At 40.5% G+C, this 24,370-nt stretch overlaps 1 protein-coding gene across 2 annotated transcripts; it reads right to left on the bottom strand.

Moving 5' to 3' along the window:
- Nucleotides 1–1,219: 1,219 nt before the first annotated feature.
- LOC109898539 (carbonic anhydrase-related protein 10) lies at nucleotides 1,220–24,370 on the bottom strand. Of its 2 annotated transcripts, XM_031834214.1 has the most exons (9): nucleotides 23,949–24,370; nucleotides 21,756–21,830; nucleotides 15,663–15,808; nucleotides 7,032–7,217; nucleotides 6,174–6,269; nucleotides 5,961–6,033; nucleotides 3,598–3,752; nucleotides 3,281–3,455; nucleotides 1,220–2,161 (listed from the first exon to the last, which is right to left on the bottom strand). In XM_031834214.1, exons 1-9 carry the CDS (start codon nucleotides 24,004–24,006, stop codon nucleotides 2,139–2,141), a joined length of 987 nt encoding a protein of 328 aa, XP_031690074.1. In that variant the 5' UTR covers nucleotides 24,007–24,370; the 3' UTR covers nucleotides 1,220–2,138. The 2 variants fall into 2 exon arrangements, with proteins under 2 accessions (XP_031690074.1, XP_031690075.1); XM_031834215.1 differs by lacking the exon at nucleotides 6,174–6,269.

Genomic DNA, 24,370 nt, shown 5'->3' with positions numbered 1-24,370 from the left:
AGTGTACACTCATCATATACGCTGCTGCTACTTTGTTTTTTTTACTCTTATTATTATCTATCCTGATGCCTAGTGACTTTAACCCTGCCTACATGTACAGTGCATTCACAAATTATTCACACCCCCGGATATACACACAATACCCCATTATGTCAAAGTGGAATTAGGATTTTATATATTTTTACAAATGAAGAAAAATGATGGCTAGCCTAAATAAGTTCAGGAGTACAAATGTGCTTAACAAGACACATAATAAGTCGCATGGACTCGGTGTGCTATAATAGTGTTTAACATGATTTTTTAAATGACTACTTCATTTCTGTAACCCACACATACAATTATCTGCATCCCCCAGTCAAGCAGTGAATTTCAAGCACAGATTCAACCACAAAGATCATGTAGGTTTTCCAATACCTCACAAAGAAGGGCACCTATTGGTAAATGGGGGGGGCAGACATTGAATATCCCCTTGAGCATGGTGAAGTTATTAATTACAGTTTTGATAGTGTATTAATACACCCAGTCACTACAAAGATACTGGCGTCCTTCCCAACTCAGTTTCCGGAGAGGAAGGAAACCGCTCAGGGAATTCTCCATGAGGCCAAAGCTCTTAGAGACTTACCCAGAAAGACTCACAGTTGTAATCGCTGCCAAAGGTGATTCTAACATGTATTGACTCAAGGGGTTGAATACTTTGTGTTTTATTTTCCATTTAATAAAAAATAAAAATAAACATTTTTCTTCCATTTTGACATAAGACTATTTTGTTTAGATCGTTTCCAAAAAATTACAATTCAATTCATATAAATCCTACTTTGTCAAGGGGTGTGAATATTTTCTGAAGGCACTGTATATACTTACCTCAACTACCTCGTACCCTTGCACATTGATATGGTATATTGGTACTTCCTGTATTTAGCTTCATTCTTGTGTGTTATTTCTCTTGTGTTTTTATCTTCTTGTTTTTCTCTGCATCGGTGGGAAAGAGATTGTTAGTAAGCATATCACTCTAGACCTGTTGTTGTATTTGACACGTGACAAATACAATTGTATTTGTTTCGTTGCCACAAAACGAGATTTACCCTATTTAATGAGAAATACAATTCCCAGGAGAGAACGCACACACACACACAGTCATGTACACATGCGCGCACACACACACACAAACCCACATTGCCTGTAACGCCATACACAGCTCTGAATCGAAAATGAGGATAAATAATTGATAAGGAATGCCTTGTGACTGCTTAAAGAATTTGCAGACAAATCACGTCCCATGCTCTATTCAGTGCTAGACAATATACAATTCTTAAACAGCATATACTATATAAGCCTTATGTAAAGTGTTATTTTATCTTAGATCATTCTCTGAAACATGTTAATTGGGCTGCTATCATTTAAATAAACAGAGTGAATGAAATTGTAAACAATTAAACAGAGAAAAGGCAAATGGCCCAAAATGGCTAGAAAAGTTTAGTAAATACAGTATAAAATACTGGATCTACCAAGTCTATGGCTAGGAGTGTTTCCTGACTATGTGGCCTAAACAGGAACATCTCATGCCCTGGTGTTTTCTGGGGTCCAGAGTTTTTCCTGGTTAGGTCACATGGTCAGGAAATGTTTCTGCATTTGTGACATTTATTCAGTACACCTTTTGCTTGTGACATGGTTATGTAGAATCTTTCATCACCAGAAGCACCCTCTTATCATATTCAGATTCTTAGCTTGTTGTTAGATCTGATGGAATGCTGTTGGTATCAAAACACGTTATGGTTGTATCTGTGATTACAGTTAGCTCATTTCAAGAAGTGTTGGTCCTTTGGGATCTGTGGGTGCTCAAGTGAATCTGATGTTGGTGATGATGTCATAAAAGAGGTCCTCGTTATCTCCACTGCAGAGGTCAGTAAATGGCGGAGCCTGCTGAATTTCCATAAGCTCTATAAAATAATTACATTTGTGCAGCCTTAAAAGTTACACTTTTCAATCTTTCCTTGTCTTACTTTGCAATCTCAAACATATTCAAAAAACAGCCTCTCTTCTGATAATGTATTATTTCCACATTCAAATAAAGTCTTGAGAATCAGGATCCAATATTTAGTTTTCATCCTGTTGTATTGTACAGCATGTTCATATTTTTCCTACTTCAGAAGCCACTGGTTTACTGGAAAGAGAACAAAGAGATGTGGAGGTTAGCATGAACTGCTTGAACTGGAAACACAAAGGCAATGCTTGAGACATAGAACCTACAAAGAAACTATTCATTTTGAAGGACGAGGCATTTCTCTATAGACATCTCAGAACTATAGAAGACTGAGAACACATAGTTTATTAGGTACACCCATGTGGTACCGGGTCGGACCCCCCTTTGCCTCCAGAACAGCCTGAATTCCTCAAGGCATGTAAACGTCACTCAGTTGGTATCAAGGGACCTAATGTGTGCCAGGAAAACCCTCCCCACACCATACGCCATACCCCACCGCCACCAATCTGTATCGTTGACACCAGGCAGGATGGGGCCATGGACTCATGCTGCTTACGCCAAAGCCTGACTCTGCCATCAGCATGACACAACAGGAACTGTGATTTGTTGGACCAGGCAATGTTTTTCCACTCCTCAATTGACCAGTGTTGGTGATGGCCCACTGGAGCCATTTCTTCTTGTTTTTAGCTGATAGGAGTGGAACCCGGTGTGGTTGTCTGTTGCAATGCCTTTCTGCACACGACTGTTGTACTGCAATGTTATTTACTTATTTGTGGCCATCCTGTTAGCTTGCACGATTCTTGCCATTATCCTTCGACCTCTCATCAACAAGCTATTTTCGCCCACAGGACTGCAGCTGACTGGATGTTTTTTGTTTGTCGCACCATTCTCAGTAAACCCTAGACACTATCATGTGTGAAAAGCCCAGGAGGCCGGATGTTTCTGAGATACTGGAACCGACGCTCCTGGTACCGACGATCATACCATCGCTTAAGGTCACTGGTTTTGCCCATTCTAATGTTTAATCAAACATCAACTGAATACCTCGATGCCACTGTCTGTAGGAGAGAACCATTTTTTTTGTGAATGGGGTGGTGTACCTAATAAACTGGTCACTGAGTGTAAATATTGAATTTCTAAAAACACAAACCGGTTTCAGAATACAGTATGTGCAGTTTATATTACAATGACAAACTTCTTTCTCACAGTCTGTTTTTACCAATACCTGAATTTGACCGGAAAGTCTCAAGTAACCGTGTTGATTGAATAAAGATCCTAAACACATGCGTTCAGACACACCTCGATACTGGGGCCTCAGGGCACGGTTGTTGGGGCAGTCCCGGCCCTGCTTGCTGAAGTTGATGTTGGTGCGGATACAGCGCTGTAGGAGAGGCTGGGCGGGCCGCGTGTTGTCACTCATACTGAGGAATATCTTATATGGCTCATTCTGACTTAGCAGTCGCAGAGAATGCATCTAAAGAGGCGGCGTGAGAGAAAGTTGGACAGATAAGGTTTATGGTAGAGAATATACAGTCTCAAATACGGCCAATTATCAAGTAACTTCTGGCTAACATGAGTTACTGTTATTATTGAGTCCATGATCGAGGGTGAGTTACCTGCATCTGCGTGACGTACACAGGTTTGTTCATGAGGATCCAGGTGGCTGTCTCGAAGCAGGGCGGGATAGTCATGGAGCCCTCGTATGTTATAAAACGTGTAGTGTCTGGATATAGATCTGCTATGTTGAGCCCCATGAGTAAGAATGCGTCATCTGGAGTGGACCAAAACAGAGGTAATCAGATTCATACTGTACCATCCTCAACACTTTCTACACCGTATTACAGAATAATAATAACACATTTCATTTGTATAGCGCTTTTCATTACCGTGTTATCGCAAAGCTGAGGCAAAAAGTAATGATAATAAAATAAAAATTACAATAAAAATCAAGGCAGGAAATAGCAATAGTAGGGTAGTTGCTAAAATGACTTTCCAGATTAGGTCTATAAGAAAGACAGTCTGTAGAAATGTGTTTAAAGACCCGTTTTAAAAGCTCTGATTGATGGAGCGGCTCTCAAATGTTCAGGGAGAGTATTCCATAGGCGAGGGGCAAAGGAGCAGAAGGCTCGGTCCCCCATAATAAGGAGACGTGTCTTGGGGACTTGAAGCAGTGGTGAGTTGCTGGAGTGGAGAGTGCGAGGTGGCTCATTCATATAAATTATATCGTTGATGTAGGTGGGACTCAGTCCATTCGATGCTTTAAACACTAGGAGGAGGATTTTAAAGTCAATCTTATAGTTGACCGGTACCCAGTGGAGTTCAGCAAGGATGGGGGTGATGTGGGCCGACTTCTTGGTCCTGGCAGGACTCTTCTGGAGAAGTTGTAGCCTCTGAAGTGATTTGGTTGAAAGGCCCCCTAACAGAGCATTGCCATAGTCGATCTGGGAGAAGATGAAGGCGTGGACGGGTTTCTCTGCATCTGGCTGGGCAATGTTTCTTAGATGGAAAAATTATGTTTTGCAGATATGTTTTATATGGGCATCAAAGGACAGAGAAGGATCAAACTTAACTTCCAGGTTAGAGATGACAGAGGACAGATGGATGACTTGACCATCACTAGTAGATGTAGCAGATGTTTCCAGCACTGGTGACCTGCTTGTGTGTCTCAATAAGCATAGCCTCAGTCTTGCTGCTGTTCAGCTGGAGGAAGTTCTCTTTCATCCATGCCCTGATGTCATCTAGGCAGCTGCCAAGTTTTGCTAGACCTGAGATGGTGTCCGGATTGATGTAAATATATACTTGGGTATCGTCAGCGCAGCAGTGGAAGTTGATGTTACAGATTCTGAGGATTTGGCTGAGACGGAGCATGTAGATTAGGAACAGAATAGGATGCAAAACGGACCCCTGTGGGACACCGCATGTGACCGTAGACTCCACCGATCTGGACTCTCCAATCGGGATGTATTACTTCCTATTGGAGAGGTAAGAGGAGAACCAGTTCAGAGCAGTTCCAGAGACTGCAGTGTGCTCTCTGTGATGCCGCAGGAGGATGTTGGGGTCAGCAGTGTCAAAAGAGCACTGAGATCTAAGAGAAGTGGGGAGGCAAGGTAATCCAGATTCTGCAGGCATCAGTAGGTTATTGGTAACTTTCACCATAGCTGTTTCGGTGCTGTGCAAGGACTGGAAACCTCACTGGAAAAACTTGTTCAGTTAATTGGAAGATGGATGGGATTGAAGCTGGTTTGCAATCCCTTTTTCCAATACTTTTGATTGGAAGAGGTTGGAGATGGGCCTGTAGTTGGATAAGAGGTCAAGGTTGGGTGTCTTCAGTAAGGGGGTGACTGCATCTGTTTTGACAAATGATAGTACCTCCCCAGTCAGCAGGGACTTGTAATACAGTTTTACATCCAATTATTATAGTAATGGGATACAAATAAAAGGATGAATAGTGATTTATTTAATGTAATTCGTTTAATTTAATTTAATTAATGAAAAAGGACTGAAAATTAAATTAACCAGACTTAATGAAGAGCATAAAACTGAAAGAAAAGAGAGTTTGGGTAGAAGCTGTTAATACTAACTATAGCAATGTTACATAATTGTTGTCTTTAAAGGAATGCCAAGTTTCGACATTCTGAAAGTGCCACAGAGTTATTTCTGTCGGTTAGAAACAGGAGATGACTCGAGCATCTCTCAGGGTTGGGGGCGGTTTCTATTGTTACACATCTTATCTATTGAACCAGGAGGATCACATTGGTAATGTAGCTGATTAATTCAGAAGTTGGAATGAATTTCACTCAATCTCTGATTAAGTCCATCTCTGGCAACCTTCCACTTAGCCAAATTAATTCAGTTTCTAGATATAATTTTTTATGACGGATCCAAAAATGGAACTGACTACTATTCTATCTGTGACTACTGTAGATTTGACAATGTGTGTGCATAAACCCACAAATCTTAAATGCCTGAGGGTGCTTACGTTTGTATGTTATTCTCGTGATGGTGTCTCTGTTCAGCATGCGATTCAGGAATACATTTGGAGACTCGGATATCTGAGAGGGATGAGATGTAAAGGAACATAAAATATTCAGCATCCGCAGCACAGTCCCATGGGATTCTGAATATAAAGACCACTGTCACTACAATAGAACACCACAGAGAAGGAGACTGTCTGCATCAAGCACAAACTGACCTTTATAAATATGGACACAATAGCTACGCCATTGGGGCTCTTGGCTGCCTCACTGTAGTTGGCATAGAGTTCCTGGTTGTAGTGTATAAGTTGCACCTGTAAGTGAGGCGAGATAAAGACAAAACAAACAGTGAGTCCTTCATTTCCTGGTGTTAGACCATGTGAGATAGAAATGTGAATTTGTCTTGCACATGAAAGCATTATGTCAGATTAAACTAATCTTATCCATCCAACCCTCACTCGAAGATAAACTCAAGAAATCCAGGAATATTTTACTTTGACACTTGTCTGCTCAGTAGAGTTCCAATTTAGAACGGGATTCAGCTCTAATTATCTGGGCAGTGACTTACTTTTGGCAACATATCTTCCTCACTTAAAAATAGTGACTGGAAAGTGTTTGCCAAATCTAATTTAAATCGAGACAGACAAACTCAGTTTGGTACCCGATAAGTTTACTGCTTTTACTTTGTCATTATAATATCACCCTCCTCCACCGAAAAAACCCACTGCCACTAAAAACCCACTGCCACTTGTCGATCCAGCCTTCAATTACATTGTTAGGGTGCAGATTGCTGATGCTCTCCTACCCCACCCTTCAAAGGCCCTGTACATGTGATTAGTGGACTGAGTGATAGAGGTAGTCCAGCATATTTTATCATTATCCATTGTTTGAGGAAATCTTCCACACAAACCAGCCTTGGTAGGGCTGTGTAAAGCAGTGAAGCCTTAACTGTAATGCAAGTTTGATTGAATTGAGCTCTTAGTCTAATGAAAGCAACTTTCAGTAGATTGGATTGTTTATAGACACAACAAAGATAAAGATAATCCCTCTCGGCTCATTGGCTCGTCCCCTCTCACCTCTGCAGGGAAGGACTGTCCATTGAGCAGGTGCTCCGAGCCCTGGCCGTCCTCGCTGCCGAAGTGCAGGCGGATCTCCTCCAGCCGGTGACTGTAACCCAGAGGCCCACCGGAGATGTTCACCAGGTGAGCCTTGTCTGGCCGCAGCGACACGTGGCGCCCTGTGTTGTACATGGTGCCTCCCATCTGCGCAGAGAGGAGTCAAGTGAGGTGTGGTGGATGTGTGGTAAAAGAGAAGGGGGCAAGTTTCTCACCTGAGAGACCTCTACAGAAGAGGAAATGGAGATAACTCATTTAATACACTGAACAAAAATAGAAACGCAACATGCAACAATTTCTAACATTTTACTGAGTTACAGTTCATATAAGGAAAATCTGTCAATTTAAATATATATGAAAAATAATTAGGCCCTAATCTATGGATTTCACATGACTGCAAATACAGATATGCATCTGTTGGTCACAGATACCTTAAAAATAGGTAGGGTTGTGGATCAGAAAACCAGTCAGTATTTGGTGTGACCACCATTTGCCTCATGAACAACACATCTCCTTCACATAGAGTTGATCAGGCTGTTGATTGTGGCATGTGAAATGTTGTCCCACTCCTCTTCGATGACTGTGTGAAGTTGCTGGATATTGTCGGGAACTTGAACACGCTGTCGTACACATCAATCCAGAGCATCCCAAACATGCTCAATGGGTGATATGTCTGGTGAGTATGCAGGCCATGGAAGAACTGGGACATTTTCAGCTTCCAGGAATTGTGTACAGATCCTTGCAACATGGGGCTGTGCATTATCATGCTGAAACATGAGGTGATGGACGGTCTCACCACAGTATCTCTTTTTGTTCAGTGTAATTCTTTATAATTTCCATTATGGGTAGAAAAATAAATTGCACTTTCCCATTACTGCAATGTAAAATTATAATATTCTTCAGGCTCATAATCACAGAATAATCCTTTGGGATTGGCTGTTGGCCTGCAGTAAATGAGGTTTTTAAAAAGTGGATTAAAATGAAAATAAAATGAAAATCATCTTCCAAATCATCATTAAGGAAGCAGGTGAAATTAATAATAAACTGAGAAACAAACTTTCACGTTGTTTGAAGTGACACATTGAAATGCCCAACAGGTAAAGGAAGACCTTCAAAACTTTCTTCCATTCTTTCATATAAAACTAGGATAACATTAAGTCTTATAATGAAATGAGAGGGAGGTAAGGAGAAAAAGTGAATGGAGGGAGTTCAGTGTTATGCCCGTGTAGATCTTGATGGAGTCATTCATCATAGGGTGATCCACTTAGTTAATTTATTCAGAGACAAAGGAATACTGAAAAATATATACAACAAATACTGCCGATGGTTAAATGAAGTAAGAAAAGCAATATATTTCACTTGACATGTTTTTTTTTATAGCCCTTTAAACAGGGGCCCTTTCTATTCCCTCTTAGTGCATAATGCATGTAATCAAATGAGCAAAATGGTGAGAGCTGAAAATTAATTCAATTCCTCAACAGTGTTATGTATTATACCAAATCTTCCACTGACACCTATTCTAATTACTAGGCAAAAGAAGCACTCAGCAGGCACTGAGCTGGCACTGAGCTGGCACTGAGCTGGTACTGAGCTGGTACTGAGCTGGTACTGAGCTGGTACTGGGGCCAATACTTTGTGCATGAGAAGACGGCAATATGGGTTCGGAGTTGTAGGTTCTGTTTTGGGGATGATATAATCTCTACTGGCTAGTAAGCAAACAAATGTGATGAGGCCCTTTGGGATGTGATAATGTAGCTAGCTTGCTTTGTCATAAAAATATGTTTTCACTAAATCCACCTACGGTTCACCAAACAGCCTTCAAAATCCTTCTGATAACAGTGGTGCATTCAAATCTGATAGACAAAGATATAATAAGAACATTTAGAGTACCCACTTAACAGTGCATTTAAGGTACAGAATGAGTACCTTGAATGAGTAAGTGTGTCCAAATTTTTGACTGGTACTGTATATATATATTTAAATAGTTGCAGTTTAAAGTTTTTCAGTTACTGTATTCATCTTGTGTAGCAACCGACTATACTCTAAATCAGTGCTTTTATACTGGCCGGGTATGGTCACGTGGTCACTCAATCAAACCAAATGAAATCTCTTAACATAACTTCAATTTATTAAGAGTAGCATCTTTCAAATGCTCTCCATTCTGTGCTGTCTCATTGACACCACAGACTAGGCCTACCTAACAGGCAGAAATTCTGCAGATGAGCCTTAATTCTATTCAGATTCACAATGATCATTGATTATGACAACACACACAATGCTCTAGCTACCTTGACGTATGTATTTGGATGTAAAGTCATGCTAGAGGAGGAGCTGACACAACACTCCTGTTGAGGGATTTAGCGATTTTGCTGTCCACTTTAAGCATTCCCAAACAGAGCATAAAAGCTGCTTACCATGAGCAAAAATCCCCCACGCCTCATTGAGTCAAAAAGGCTTGGGACTAATTGCTGTTCTGCTTCAGTGAATTGAGTCCAAATATTGAGGGCTTACATTTTGGGGACATTTGATTTTAATTTGAAATTTGTTTTGTATCAGGTTAGGTTAAACTATTCCCCTCTGCTGTACAGTGGACTGTCCCTCAGGCTCAGGAAAGTATTCACACCCCTTGACTTTCCACATTTTGTTGTGTTACTAAGTGGGATTCAAATGGATTTAATTGTCCTTTTTTTGTCAAGGAAGAAGGGCACCTATTGGTAAATGGGTAAAAATAAATAAAAAAGCAGACATTGAATACCCCTTTGAGCATGCTGAAGTTATTAATTACACTTTGGATGGTGTATCAATATACCCAGTCTCTACAAAGATGCAAGAGTTTTTCCTAACTCAGTTGCCAGAGCGGAAGGAAACTGCTCAGGGATTTCACCATGAGGCCAATGGTGACTTTAAAACAGTTACAGAGTTTAATCGCTGTGATAAGAGAAAACTAAGGATGGATCCACAACATTGTAGTTAACTTCTCTAGGGTAGGGGGCAGCATTTGGAATTTTGGATAAAAAGCGTGCCCAAATTAAACTGCCTTCTACTCATGCCCAGAAGATAGGATATGCACATAATTGGTAGATTTGGATAGAAAACACTCTAAAGTTTCCAAAACTGTTAAAATAGTGTCTGTGAGTATAACAGAACTGATTTGGCAGGTGAAAACCTGAGAAAAATCCATTCAGGAAGTAGGAATGTTTTTGTTGTTGTAGTTTTCTATTCAATGCCATTACAGTATCCATTGACTAAGAACTCAAATTGCAGTTCCTATGCCTTCCACTAGATGTCAACAGTCTTTAGAAATGGTTTCAGGCTTGTATTCTGAAAAATGAAGGCGTTAGAGCAGTCTGAATGAGTGGATCCTGCTGTGTCACAGAGCTTTTTCATGCGCGCGACCGAGAGAGTGCCTTTCTTGTTTACCTTTTATATTGACGACATTATTGTCCGGTTGAAATATTATCGATTATTTAGGCTAAAAGCAACCTGAGGATTGATCATGAACATCGTTTGAAATGTTTCTACGAACTTTACGGATACTATTTGGATTTTTTGTCTGCCTGTTGTGACTGCGTGGATTACTGAAGAAAACGCGCAAACAAAACAGAGGTTTTTGGATATAAAGAGACTTTATCGAACAAAAGGAACATTTATTGAATACATTAATGTCTTCTGAGTGCAACCATATGATGATCATCAAAGGTAAGTGATTAATTTTATCTCTATTCCTGACTTGTGTAACTCTTCTACTTGGCTGGGTACTGTTTGTAATGATTTGTCTGCTGGGCTATGTTCTCTAATAATCGTAAGGTATGCTTTCGCCATAAAGCATTTTTTAAATCGGACACCGTGGTTTGATTCACAAGAAGTTAATCTTTAAACCTATGTAAAATAGTTGTATCTTTCCTGAATTATTATAATGAGTATTTCTGTATTTGAATTTGGCGCTCTGCAATCTCACTGGATGTTGGCCAGGTGGGACGCTACCACATACCCTAGAGAGGTTAATCCACAATACTAACCTAATTGACAGAGTGAAAAGAAGGAAGCCTGTACAGAAAAATATTCCAAAACATGCATCCTGTTTGCAACAAGTCACTAAAATAATACCGCAAAGCAATTTTTTGTCCTGAATACAAAGTGTTATGTTTGGGGTAAATCTAACACAACACATTACTGAGTACCATTCTCCATATGTTCAAGCATAGTGATGGCCGCATCATATTATGGGTATGCTTGTAATCGTTAAGGACTGGGGAGTTTTTCAGGATAAAAAATGAATGGAATGGAGCTAAGCACAATCCTAGAGGAAAACCTGGTTCAGTCTGATTTCCACCAGACACTGTAGGATTTTTTTTTACAAATGTTACACATTTTTCTTCTACTTTGACAGAGTATATTGTGTTGATCATTGACAAAGAAAACGTCCCTGATCTTTGTGGTTGAATCTGTTTGAAATTCACTGCTCGACTGAGGGACCTTGGAGATAATTGTATGTGTGGGGTACAGAGATGAAGTAGCCATTCAAATATAAAGTTAAACACTTATTTCCCATAGAGTGAGTCCATGCAATTTATTATGTGACTTGTTAAGCCAATTGTAACTCCTGAACTTATTTAGTCTAGCCATAACAAAGGGGTTGAATACTCATTGACTCAAGACATTTTAGCGTTTCTTTTTTAAATTAATTTGTAAAAATGTCTAAAAACATAATTCCACTTTGACATTATGGGGTATTTTTTGTAGGCCAGTGATATACAAATCTAAACATAAACCATTTTAAATTCAGGCTGTAACAGAACAAAATGTGGAAAAAGTCAAGGGGTGTGAATACTTTCTGAAGGCACTGTACATGTCATACCTCACTCTTATGCAGAACGCAAGAATCTCCCATTATTATATCAATGAAAAGAAAATTGCAGTGACTGCCCTCAAAACAGTGAGGTTTTAGTGTTGGTTTTCCACCATGTTTTGAGAAGAGAAGTTAGACTAGCTTTGATTAGATTATTAAATCCCCCATCAGTTTTCTCTCAGTTCCCTGGAGGCCCTCTACTGTCTCTGCCTGAAAAATACACATTTTACATTTACACTATTTAGCAGATGCTCTTATCCAGAGCAACTTACAGGAGCAACTAGGGGTAAGTGCCTTGCTCAAGGGCACAGCAACAGATTTTTCACCTAGTCGGCTCTGGGATTCTAACCAGTGACCTTTCGGTTACTGGCCCAACACTCTTAACCGCTAGGCTACCTGCCGCCGTCTAACTGTGGCCTTTACACTCTGAAGTGAGCTCCTCTCTGTGGGGAAACTCATTCTATGCAACGAGGCACGTCTACTGGCTCTGTTTCAAAGATGGGATTTTTCTGATCCACAATAGTTGTATAATGGAGAGAATTTTGTCTCGGGCTAAACACGAGCAGCAGAGAGAATCTCCAGTAAACACACGTTGACAGAAACACTGCCTGTTCCTGGCAGTTCAATGCAGTTGGGGTGGTAAAGCAACAGGAGGCATGTTATTTGTTCCGCCAACACAGTAAGGTTACAATATTCAAAACAGGTATACAGAAATCCTCACAAAATCATGCACGAGAAGCGCACCAGTAGCTCCCCTTTTGGCTGGTTAACCATAATTTTGCAACATGAAAGACAACATATGCTAAAACATCGCTGCCAATAAAGTGTGTTTTCTAAATTCCCTGTTCATGGTGTCTGTTTGAATGTTGTGTGGACCTCAGACAACCCCTAAACATCTTTGTTAAAAGGATTCTCAGTACCTTTGTATAATTTTTATATTTGTTCATTATTTTATAGTCCTAGTTAAATTCTCTCTCAATAACTTTCGTTAATGATTATTGTATTTATAATAATTTGATTTAATCTTGTTCAAGTGTTCACCATTATGATATGATATACTTTTTGTACATTTAAATGCTCACTCACAGAGCTATGGGTAATTTAGGCTCCAAATGTCCACCCTGTTAGGTTCCACCCTGTTAGGATTATGCATCTAACAGGTTGGAAAATGCACAAAAAAAATAAAAAGTGCCTGAGCTTGACCAATATGTTTTTCTGAAAGTCAAACTGGTAGAATACAAAAAGGTCCAAAAGGCACCGCAATGAAGGAATGAGTCACCAAAGGAGCATGTCTTTAAGTGGTGACACTCCATGTGAAGCCTGTCAGAATGATGAATCCTCCTGTTATTTGACCCAACACTTATCTCACCCACCTTACCTATCCTTTAGTCTCTGTCACTCCTAAGCCACTTTGTACCCTCCCTTCCTTGAGGATTCAAAGTCTGGGATTTGAACATAATTGAAGCTGTGACAGACTGAGGACATTGAAGTCCTTCAACCTTCCAAAGGAACTAAGGTCACTTTTATCTTATCTCAAACTTGTCTCATGTTAATAGCCGGCTGTTTTCTGGATAAACAAAAAAATAAGGATATTCTAGCCCTGGATTACATTACATGAATTAGGTTATGCTGTATAATTGCACCAATATTTTCAAAGGACCAACATTTCCCGACTGACAGTTTTCCTCATGGGTGCTTTGCAAAATGCCAACTTGTTGCCTACTAAATGTTTTCTATGAGCAACTGTTTGTGCTTTACTAGGGTAAGTTAATGAGGAACTACGTCTTCATGAGTGAATTTGGTGACAGTGTGTGTGAGTGAGTATGGCTTTGTGGACATCATGGGAGCAAGTGAGATAGGAAATTACTAATGTCCTGCTATTGACTGTCGCAGCATCCAAATTATTACTAAATGTCAACACACTGAAGTCGATTCAAAGATGCTGTGAACAGAACCATTTATCAAGCAAAAGCTTATCACCACAGTTTCATGTTGTCTTTTTTCATGACAAAGATTGCCACACTAAATCGCTTCTTAGGATGAATTGTCTGTATCAAGTATCTAAAATGCAAATTGCTATTCAGTCGCTGCCTGAGCATACAAGTTGAAAATATTTCCCTAATATTCAAGTGAAGTGAACAAATACACTTCCGTAAAAGTGCAGTTTTTGGAGTGCAGCAACTGCATCTTATCGTTTGATCTTTGACCACAACAAGTCTATTTCACACTTTCTCTAACAGTTAAATGCCTTTACAAAACAGGTTCCTCAGAATCTCAGCATCCCCTCCACCTGAGCATCCGTCTCCATCTGACGTTCTCTGTGGTAAAGTGAGACTCCTCCACAAGGTCTAACATCCCAAGTGCTTAATAACAAGATGGAAATTCATTTACACCTTTTTCAAGCAACCGCCTTTCATCAAGCTGTAAATCCAAGCTCAATGTTAATCAGTAATAACATGTGCTCTATTTGTGTGTGAGCTGAGTTTGTTTGTGTGTGGTGCTGTATGTAGTGTGTAAATGGCACATGACAATATTTAAAACTAAAATAGTTTATACATCTCAATAAATAGCTGCAGGAAAAGAGGCAGTTAACTGGGAGAGTAAACATGTCCATCTGTTGATGGACATGTATCTGGGAATATCGAGTAGACGAGCTGTGGCGAATGTAAAAACATCCTGGCTAACTTCATGTATCCCCTCTCCCACAGTCCTCCCACAGACACACGCCAGCACAGATGGCCCAGCTCTCTGCGCTCTCGCTCAGCAGATGCACACTTGCATTAATCATATAACAAGACTTACAAAGAGAATTTAACCCTCTCTTACATGTACTGTTCTTTGCCAATCCTCCCTGGCTCCTTGTGGTAGTTTTCTGATTCAAACTAAATGAGAGTACTATTCATGGGAATCAAATGTTGGGGGAGGGGTGGGTGGGGGAGGGGGGTGGGGGAGGGGGGGTGGACTGTCTTAATCAAAGGGTTTTGTCCTCTGAAAAATGGCCACCACATACATACCTTACAGTAAGTAAATTTTCATTCTTACACAACACTGCAAAGAACCAAAAGATACATAAATAAAATGTAATTGCATCAAATAGGCTCGGTAATAGTTCATTTGTCCCCATTTGAACTACAGTACTGCATGTAATTCTGTTGTCGTTCTCATTTTACATGATTAGTAATTTCCCCTATTCCCTAGTGGACTTTATGCCCTGTGGTGAACGATGGTCATGCCCCCTTGTCCCCAGCTTGCAGCTTGAGCTTGGGGCATCCTGCCAACACCCTTTGATAATGTTAGTGAAATACTACAATAAATACTATCTGCTATATGGGTCATTTGATGGGATCGGGATGGGAGAGATTCAGAAGGCAACTGTGAAAGCAGAGCATGATGTACAACTAAAGGAGAGCCATGGGGCTAGATAGCGGGGGTGTTGCTAGAGGCAGTTAGAAAATTGACCCTGTCTGTGTAGTCTAAAGAATTCTGAGTAGAAATCTGACGTTACTTCATACTATAAATCCATAAATGTTTATTCTGTAAACAGAACACCTTGTTTTGATGATGGCTGAGCATACTAGTCCTCATTACACATTATAAATATAATATGAACACACACAACTGGAATCCAATAATAGCCTGCAGATGATCAACGTCTCCTGAAGTTTTAGACCTGATGCCCTTAAGATCTACAAGCTCAAGAGTCATCAGTGAGTTCAAGATCAGGCTTTCCACAATCTCCTTACCTTGCTGCGTCCGCCTGTGTTGAGACGTAGAGGGGTGAGGAAGGGGTCAAAGATCATGTGACTGGTCTCGACGTTGACCGGCGACTGCCTCTTTCCCATGGCACACAGGTTCCAGGCGGAATTCACTAGCCCCCAGAAGGATGGTACTGTGGGCAACAAGCACAGTTCAATTTCCTTTATCATGTGGATGTCTAATATCGCGTTGATGTGTGAGATGAGTAAGTTTTTAAAATATAAACTTGGACTATAAAAACTTTGACAGGAACCACTGAGGATGAAACACTGAGTAATGAAACGAAGTAAAGATATCCCTTTAAAGTCCTTGCCTTACTGTAACCGAAACAGCAGCAGTTAGAGTATGGAGTATGCCATCAGCACAACATTCCATATTATGATTGTACAGTACTAGGAAAAGCTATTTTGAGAAAAGGGCATGTGAGTAATGTCAAAGTTGATTATGTATGTATGTATGTAGATACTACTATGGATTTAGATAGAATCCCTCTATATTAGAATCAGTTTAAATGCTTCCAGAATCTGATTTAAGATCAGCTGAAATAATCTTAGTTATCCCTCCCTCGTTTCTTGCACATGACAGAAGGGACTGGGGAGAACCCATTCTCTCCTCTTAGTAGGGCTCAGAGCCTGGCAGTGGCACAGGAGCAGGGCCGCTGTGACAGATGTGGCAGGCCTCAAGAGTGCCATCACTACTCCTTTCTGACACGTGTGACGTCACCCAGCTGTGATTACATCACGTGGGTCGGCTTGAGTGGAGAAGGCCGCCCAGCTGTGAAACAGATGAGGGTTCAGGACTTTTACACTCTCTCCCTTAGCACAGGGATTAGAGGCTGATACTCATCTGGACTGCTGGACGGAGACTCCTGGGACAACCAGTACTATTCATTGCTTAATTAATGGGCAAGTGGCATGCCTTCTGGGCAAAGCCCAATGGTGGTTAAGGACTATCAGATCAACGCCACAACCCCCTATAGATATTTCTACAATAAGAGGAAATCATGACTAGGAGTCAATTTCAGAATTAAGAATCAGCTAGTGAATCTGCTAGTGAATCAGCTTAAACTAGCAAATAAGCAATGAATTAGCCACCCTAAGCTGATCAGTGACCTATATTACAAGCTGATCTTGGCCAAACTACTCTTAATGCATGATAATGAAATACAGTAGATGAGGATCTGGAATGATGTTGGAATTTCTGAATGTCAACTAATTGTTTACCAGTTGTAGCTGCACGTGTAGAGGGTTCAATATAGTGTTTAAAAAAAAGTTCAGTAAAATTATCACAAAATTAAGCCTAGGCATTTTTAACTAAACTATCATTGTTTTAACAATTGATCCAGGGAAAAATGTACACTGTTGTTGATAGTTTCGAAGGCAGTATGTTACTTTTGCCCCAAAATTAGGTCATGTGACATATATAAAAGCCTTTGTGTCCTAAAACAGTGATGTAACTGTGTTGTAATCCCACTCAGTGACATTTGGTGAGCACAACAGTCGGAGGAAAGAGAGGATATGTCAAACTGAGAACCATGCTCAAAGGAAATATAAGATAGCACTACACTCAACTCATGGCAATCTAACTGTTGTATTAAATTGTTAATCACTTTCATTGCTTGTTGGTTTGGTGGAGCAAGAGCGATACAAACATCTAAAGAAAGGATGAGGCATTCATTGTTAAGGATGCTTCATAGGGAAGATTCAAACAAACATTATTGTTTTAGCAGCGAAAGGTGCTTAGAGGTGCTCCTAGACATTACTGAGGCTGAGCAGGAAAGACAACAATTTCCATTAGAAAACTCAGCTAGAAAAGTACAAGTATGTCTAAACCCTCACGTGTGAACTCTCACCCCCTTTACCCATGCTGCCTAGTGCTCATGATCTCTATTCCAGTACAGGTATATTATTGGATCAGGTAGCAGGTGCATGCAGCAAGTGCAATGCAGTACGTCCCAGCCAAGAGCTGAAAACCAGACCCTACAGTACAACTACCTCTAGGGAGACTTCACAACACGTGTTGGGATATGCAGCTAATTAAAGTCTAGAGGTTTTTTTCCTGAGCAAAATAGTCAGGATATAAACATAACGTTACAGGGAACAAACTAAAATGAGAACATAAATGTCAATGGGTCTGGAGAGACCACTAGGACTGAGGACTGGCCAATTCACAGCAATCACAATTCACAAAATTCACTCTGATTTTATATCAAAATGACCAGGGAAATCCTCCCCTCAGATCGTAGGGATTACATTTCCAATTTTCCAAGCAGCGTAAACAAAGAAGACAAAATCTATTGAACCTGCTGGACTGTGCAGACACTCCCGACTCCAGTGTATTGCTTTCCTAAGGTCCTGTGGATATAATTAAAGTGGAGGAATAGCTGATGATCCATCATGCAGTTAACATCAGAGAGCAGATGTCTTGGGACGTGGGAGAACTACAGATGGAACTACAATTAGTTCAAATAACTTTGTGTTGCAACTGCAATATTGTCTGCCAAATACTAGGACACGGTAGACCTTTTCACACTCAGAGAACCGACTCTTGAAAACTATAGGCTATGCAGTGTGAGATAATCAGAGAGTAATGATGAAGGGAGAATTGTTCTTCAATAAACAGTGCTTAAAAGCGTGCTGTAAACCACGGGGTAATTCCATGGAGCAATTTATTTAAAAGGCAGGCAGGTGTTTTGGGTATTGGTGGGCAGGTAGCAATATCAATTCCAACATGGTAGCCTGACAATGTACAACAACTAGCTAGGTTTCCATCCAGTTGGTGACAGATTTTCATGCGAATATTCTAAAATCTGCATAAAAACAACATACACATTTTCTTACCAGAAATTTTTCCATCAAGTAACGGACTTGTTTGAGGATAAAAATCTGTGCGTGATGACATAATGCACATAAAAATAACTTTTGCGGTTCAATTTCCATGTACTGAATAAAAAAATACACGTTAGATGGGTTTCCATGACATTTTCAACTCTTCCGATTCAAAAGGTTGAATGTAAACCTGGTTACTGACAAGCTTCTGGTTTGACAGGATAATATTCCTAGGTCTAGACCCTCTTATCATCATAGAGGATTTAACACCATCTGCTGTAGGAGGTTATTTTGCTCAGCACTCAAACAAATCAAATCTTACTTTGACACGGCAAGGAGGAATAAGCCACTGCTTTTCTGACCATTCCTTTGAGCATCTTCCTTTATCACAGCTGTAAATTACTTGGCTGGCTCGCCTATAGATGATTTGGTTGTTAAAAGTCTTAAATGTCAGCCATAATCTAGCACCTTCACATAATGTTTTAGCTTTGACGACAATGGTGTAGCTAGTGTTGCTCCAATAACAAACCTTTCCGCTCGTCCTCTGACCGCCATACCCGCAGGTAGAAATACAGCAGCAATATGCTAGAACATATGTATGTTCATCACATTAGTCGGTGGGTGGGAAAAGGAGGAAGAGGGGCTTAACATTATTATAGCTCTGAGTGAGAGCGAAAATGTAAAGTGCGAGTCCTGTGAATATGGCCTTTTAATACCATTAGAAGATTATTGAGCGCATAGTAATCATAATTCTATTCTAGCCTCTTCCCATTCCATTTAAATTCCCTCATAACCCTTTGCGTGGGAGGGATTCTGTTTCTTCCTTCCGCACTTCTTTTTTTGCCCCTCAGAGTCTTTGCAAGGGCGTCTGAGTATGTGTGTGTGTGTGAGAGAGAGAGAGAGAGAGAGAGAGAGAGAGAGAGAGAGAGAGAGAGAGAGAGAGAGAGAGAGAGAGAGAGAGAGAGAGAGAGAGAGAGAGAGAGAGAAAGAGAGAGAGAGAGAGAGAGAAAGAGAGAGAGAGAGAGAGAAAGAGAGAGAGAGAGAGAGAAAGAGAGAGAGAGAGAGAGAGAGAGAGAGAAAGAGAGAGAGAGAGAGAGAGAGAGAGAGAGAGAGAGAGAGAGAGAGAGAGAGAGAGAGAGAGAGAGAGAGAGAGAGAGAGAGAGAGAGAGAGAGAGAGAGAGAGAGAGAGCTGGCTGTGATCACTAACTTGGTGACCTACTTTCCAAGACTGCAGCACATACAAATAATAATACAGAGTTATGCTCCTGTAAGAATATACAGAAGGAAGGTGATGCCTTTGTTTCTGACAAAAGGTTCAGTTGAATTGAAATCTGCATCAAAAAGTTAATGGGCCAAGGCATAATTGCACTCTTCTTGAGCCTGTTTAGATCAATTCGATTTCAAAAAGAAAAGTCTTTAATTAGATGGCTCCAAATGTACATTCTAGCTGTAGAGTTTCCCCGTTTTCATCAAAAAGGGCTTGAGGTGAATGAATGTACAATAGCATAAACATCCCACCAACTAGGCTTCCACCCATATGACACCAGGCACATACACAGAGTCACTGTCACTTGCGGTTGACTGTGTGTGGATGTCTCCTCTCCTGTGTAAAGGTCTCTGTGGTGATAGACAGGAAGCTTCCCTGCAGCTAGGCCGAGAGGCTGAAAGGGCTCTCGCCCTGAGTCCACACACTGATACACTAGCAGGAGACATAAGGTTAAAGGTCAGGGAGCATCCCTAACCTTCTACAAGAGACTTCCAAAGGCCTCTGTGTCACCTGCTGTGCTTATCTGTCACAGCTAATAAATAGGCATTTCTCCTCCTAGCCCTGCTGCCCTAAAGGAGAGGAGAAGAGAGGTTGAAACTAAGGTAATCCAATGACAGAGTTACACATGGAGCAGCTGAGGACAGTGCTGGCCCTCAAGGCAGCAGTTTCTGCTGGTTTCACATATCCTTATATGAGCCCATTGGCTCATCCAAATTTGCACCCTTCCTTAAGGCACACATAGACAATTGGGGTGGGATGATACCAGTATCGCGATACTAAGCAAAGGAAACAAAAAACAAAGCTGATTTAACATATTTAGGAAAACAGCACTAATGTTGGAAACAAACATCATTATGTTGTCTTCCAGAGCAGGCACAGCTCCAGGACAAAGTGACTAAGGGGGCAGTTGACATCGGTGAGGGGGCTACATTTTTGGGTGTTCTTGCATTGGAATTATATTGAATTCTGGTTATCACGCTATACCAAAATAAACATAAAGTTTAAATGCAGAGACTCCGAGATCATTGAGTGCTATTGAAGTGACAGGTTGGGGCGGAAACTGTAACCTATCTCCTTCTAGCAGTCATAAGGACAAATATTCAGCAGGAGGCAGGCAGGTAGAGGTGCAAATGAGTGTTGGAGTTTTTTACACAGCGCTGGGGTTTCAAAGATGACGCTGATATTTACAAATATATATATATATATATATATATATACAAAGTTCTGACTTCAAAATGTCAGCATTCAAAAGAAAATTAACAGTAAACTGGTAAGTGCAATTCAATAAACCAAAAGTTCTTTATCACAAGTGTTGCACAGTTTGTGAGCTCTCCAAACGTTTCCAAATGAGAAATGGTACGAATGTATAATTATATTTAATGTTGTATTATTGAAATGTTACCAGACTACACTGGACTACACAGTTATATTGGTCATCCATCCTTCTTCGTTGAAAAGGTCTGAGACCTCTATTTTATTCAATGCGCTGCCATTCTTCTTCTGTATACTTGTATGTCTGTGCTCCCCTTGATTATGGAGTAAAGAAGCACAGGGAGGGAGGAAGATGGAGAGAGGCCTGTGATAAACATTTCATAAGACCTGCAGTCAGAACAGTAGTGAACCTGAAGCTCCTGCTGCAGAGACAGAGGGCGGAGGAAGAAGCCAGCCCATGTCAATAACACTGCCAAAGAGCAAGAACGTTAGTAACAAGCGAACCCTCCTGGTTATTAACAAGAAATGTTCCCTTCCCAAAACAGAGAGGACTGTTTGGTCTGGCTTTCTGTTACGAAACAACCCACTGGACAAAAGCTGGTTGAATCAACATTGTTTCCACGTCATTTCAACAAAAAATAATGACATGTGATGACATTGAACCAATGTGGAAAACTGATAGGACCATCTCTTTATTTAATAGTGGGCCATGTGGACACCAAGGCTTTGAGTTCATGTGATGTCAGTGTTTGTTCAACATCTAAAATAATTACCTGGAACAAAGCTCCCTTGGACAGCATCTTTGTACGCCCACCAACCGTCATGAATCTTTGGTGAAATTAGCTGTGCTGCAGTAGAAAAGAAAAAAAAAAACAGAAACTATCATGTCGCTGAAAATGATCACCAACTCACTTGTTAGAACAGTATTAACTTTCACCTCTTAAGTCTAATATTACCTTTAAAGAGACAATGAGAGAGATTAGAGATAAAAACTGAATTGAGGCCCTGGCTTTTGTGGTCAACCTGACCACATTAAAGAGACGTAGGGTTTGGAATGATCAAGTGGATACCTCCATTTAATAGGATATGTTGTGTTACGTTACAAATAGAATAATGGTCTGGATACTTAAGACAGAAATGAAAAGAGGTTGGTCCATAACCAAGGGAAGTAGGGTGCACAAGCATTTCACTACACTCACAATAACATCTACTAACCATGTGTATGTGACCAATAAAATGTGATTTGATTTTGATTAGTTGTCCCCGACGCAACTCGAACACACAACTTTATTTGAATTATTTTTTCAGATTTTTCAGGGGGAGCTGAGGGTACTTCAGCACCCCCTGAAAAATCAGAAAAAAATAATTCAAATAAAGCAACCAAAGGTTGTGTGTTTGAGTTGCGTCGGGGACAACTGTAGCATTTAAGCTAACACTTTCCCTAACCTCAACCTAATTCTACTAACCTGCAACGTAAATTCCCCTAACATTTGTCCTTACCACAAACAGAAGAACAAGCAGCCTGTAATCAGAGCAAGACATCTAATACTTATTTTTTTAAACTAGGCAATTCAGTTAAGAATGAATTCTTATTTACAATGACAGCATACCGGGGAACAGTGGGTTAACTGATTTTTATCTTGTCAGCTCAGGGATTCAAACCAGCAACCTTTTGGTGACAGGCCCAACGCTCTAACCACTAGGCTACCTGCAGCGCCATTTGTCCTCCGAGATGCATTATACATTTCATCATCCAATTTGTATGATATTGTACGGCCGGGTAAGACATGTGATTCTACACGTCCTCCAATTCGTATGATATTGTACAACAGCTTTTCCATTCATAACATAACATATCATACTTAATGGAGGGAAACAAATTTAGATCCCAAATCCTATGAATTGCCCTGAGGCCAAGTTGTTGTGGTACAGGTGGTAGAGCACCTGCCTCTGCACCACACAGGATTTGAGGATCGTGCCCCCTGTCAGTTTTCCTCTCTCTTGCTATATTGGTGGCAGGCAGCAAAGGGATCATTCCGGAGGTTTCTAGGGTGCTGGTTTGCAGATGGGCTCTGTGCGAATGGACAAGTCTCAAAGGGAGAGAATGCTGAAATGTGAGTGTTCTACTGAGTGTTCTACTGCCTCTATCCCAGGCCCAGGTTTTTGTGGTACATCACTTGACCTCTGCAATGCTGGATCTTGGGGTCAAGCCCAACGGTCAGCTGTTCTTCCCACTAAACATCATGTCAGCGGTCATGAGAGTAAGAACATAAGATACCATTTATTGCTGTCTGGCAGATGTAAATAAGAACAGAAATGAAACATACTTGAAAAGTTCCATCTATTGACAAATGAGTCTCTGTCATAGTTTATTTTGGGACAGAGGCCTCCTAGGATGCAGACAAGATATTCGATGTGTTTGCGGTGATGTAAGATGTGGGTAATAATATCCATGCAACATGCAAAGAGCATCTCTATGTGGAACACGCCCAATGTTGAATCTAATCTCAGCATTACAAATTTGACAGGCGCAAAGAGATTTTGTAAAATGTTCTCTCATTGGTACCAAATTAGGGGCGGGACAAAACAAATCTATAATCCTAAACACAAATAGCCTATTATATAATATTATGACTAACATTCAAAAGAACGGCTAGATAATCAACGATTACAGAAATTGTGTTGCCAACTCACGCGCAAGTGGAGTAAATATTTGCTTTAGTGACCTTTAAAGACGTGTCATGCTTAAACCTACACTGAAACAATTCTTGGTAGACAGCTGCAACACCCGTGCCCTACATTGCACGGTTTACAGTAGGAACCGTACCACCAACAGAAGACTATTCTGTATTTCCTTATCCAAATACATTTAAATGTGTCACAATATTCTGGGGTTTGTTCAAGCCCTGAAGTTCATCACTTCATCTCATGTATTCCATTTAATAACCGCAGGCTTCAAGGCTTACCTGATGTGCAGATGAAATATGCTTGAAAAATCAAAAATATTTCCCAAACGATATGCATTCTTCATTCATTCCAAATTAATTTTGCAAAAGCTTAAATATATTAATTGCAAAGTTTGAATTCTTGACGATGACAAACTTTGACGAGGCATTTTCCCCAATCCGTCAACGATCCAAGGTGTCACATTCAGAGTGTGGCGCGCTCTGCCAAAATGGTAGGTCAAAAGAACGCGCGCCAAAAACGACGACCGCTCAAAACACGTAATGTGATCCATAAAAAAAATATATTCTATAATTACGACACGATGCCGTAGTTCGCTTCGCCACTGAAAGTGTTTGAAGACCGAGTACAAACTAAAGCTACATGACTGGCTATCTTTGAGTGGACTCAACTTGTCACTGCGTGCGGCAGACCATCACCATGG

Source organism: Oncorhynchus kisutch, linkage group LG10 (genome assembly GCF_002021735.2).
Source record: "Oncorhynchus kisutch isolate 150728-3 linkage group LG10, Okis_V2, whole genome shotgun sequence".
In the NCBI taxonomy this organism is placed as follows: domain Eukaryota; kingdom Metazoa; phylum Chordata; class Actinopteri; order Salmoniformes; family Salmonidae; genus Oncorhynchus; species Oncorhynchus kisutch.
Note: the sequence above shows the minus strand (reverse complement) of the source record. Positions and strands in the feature narration are given on the sequence as shown.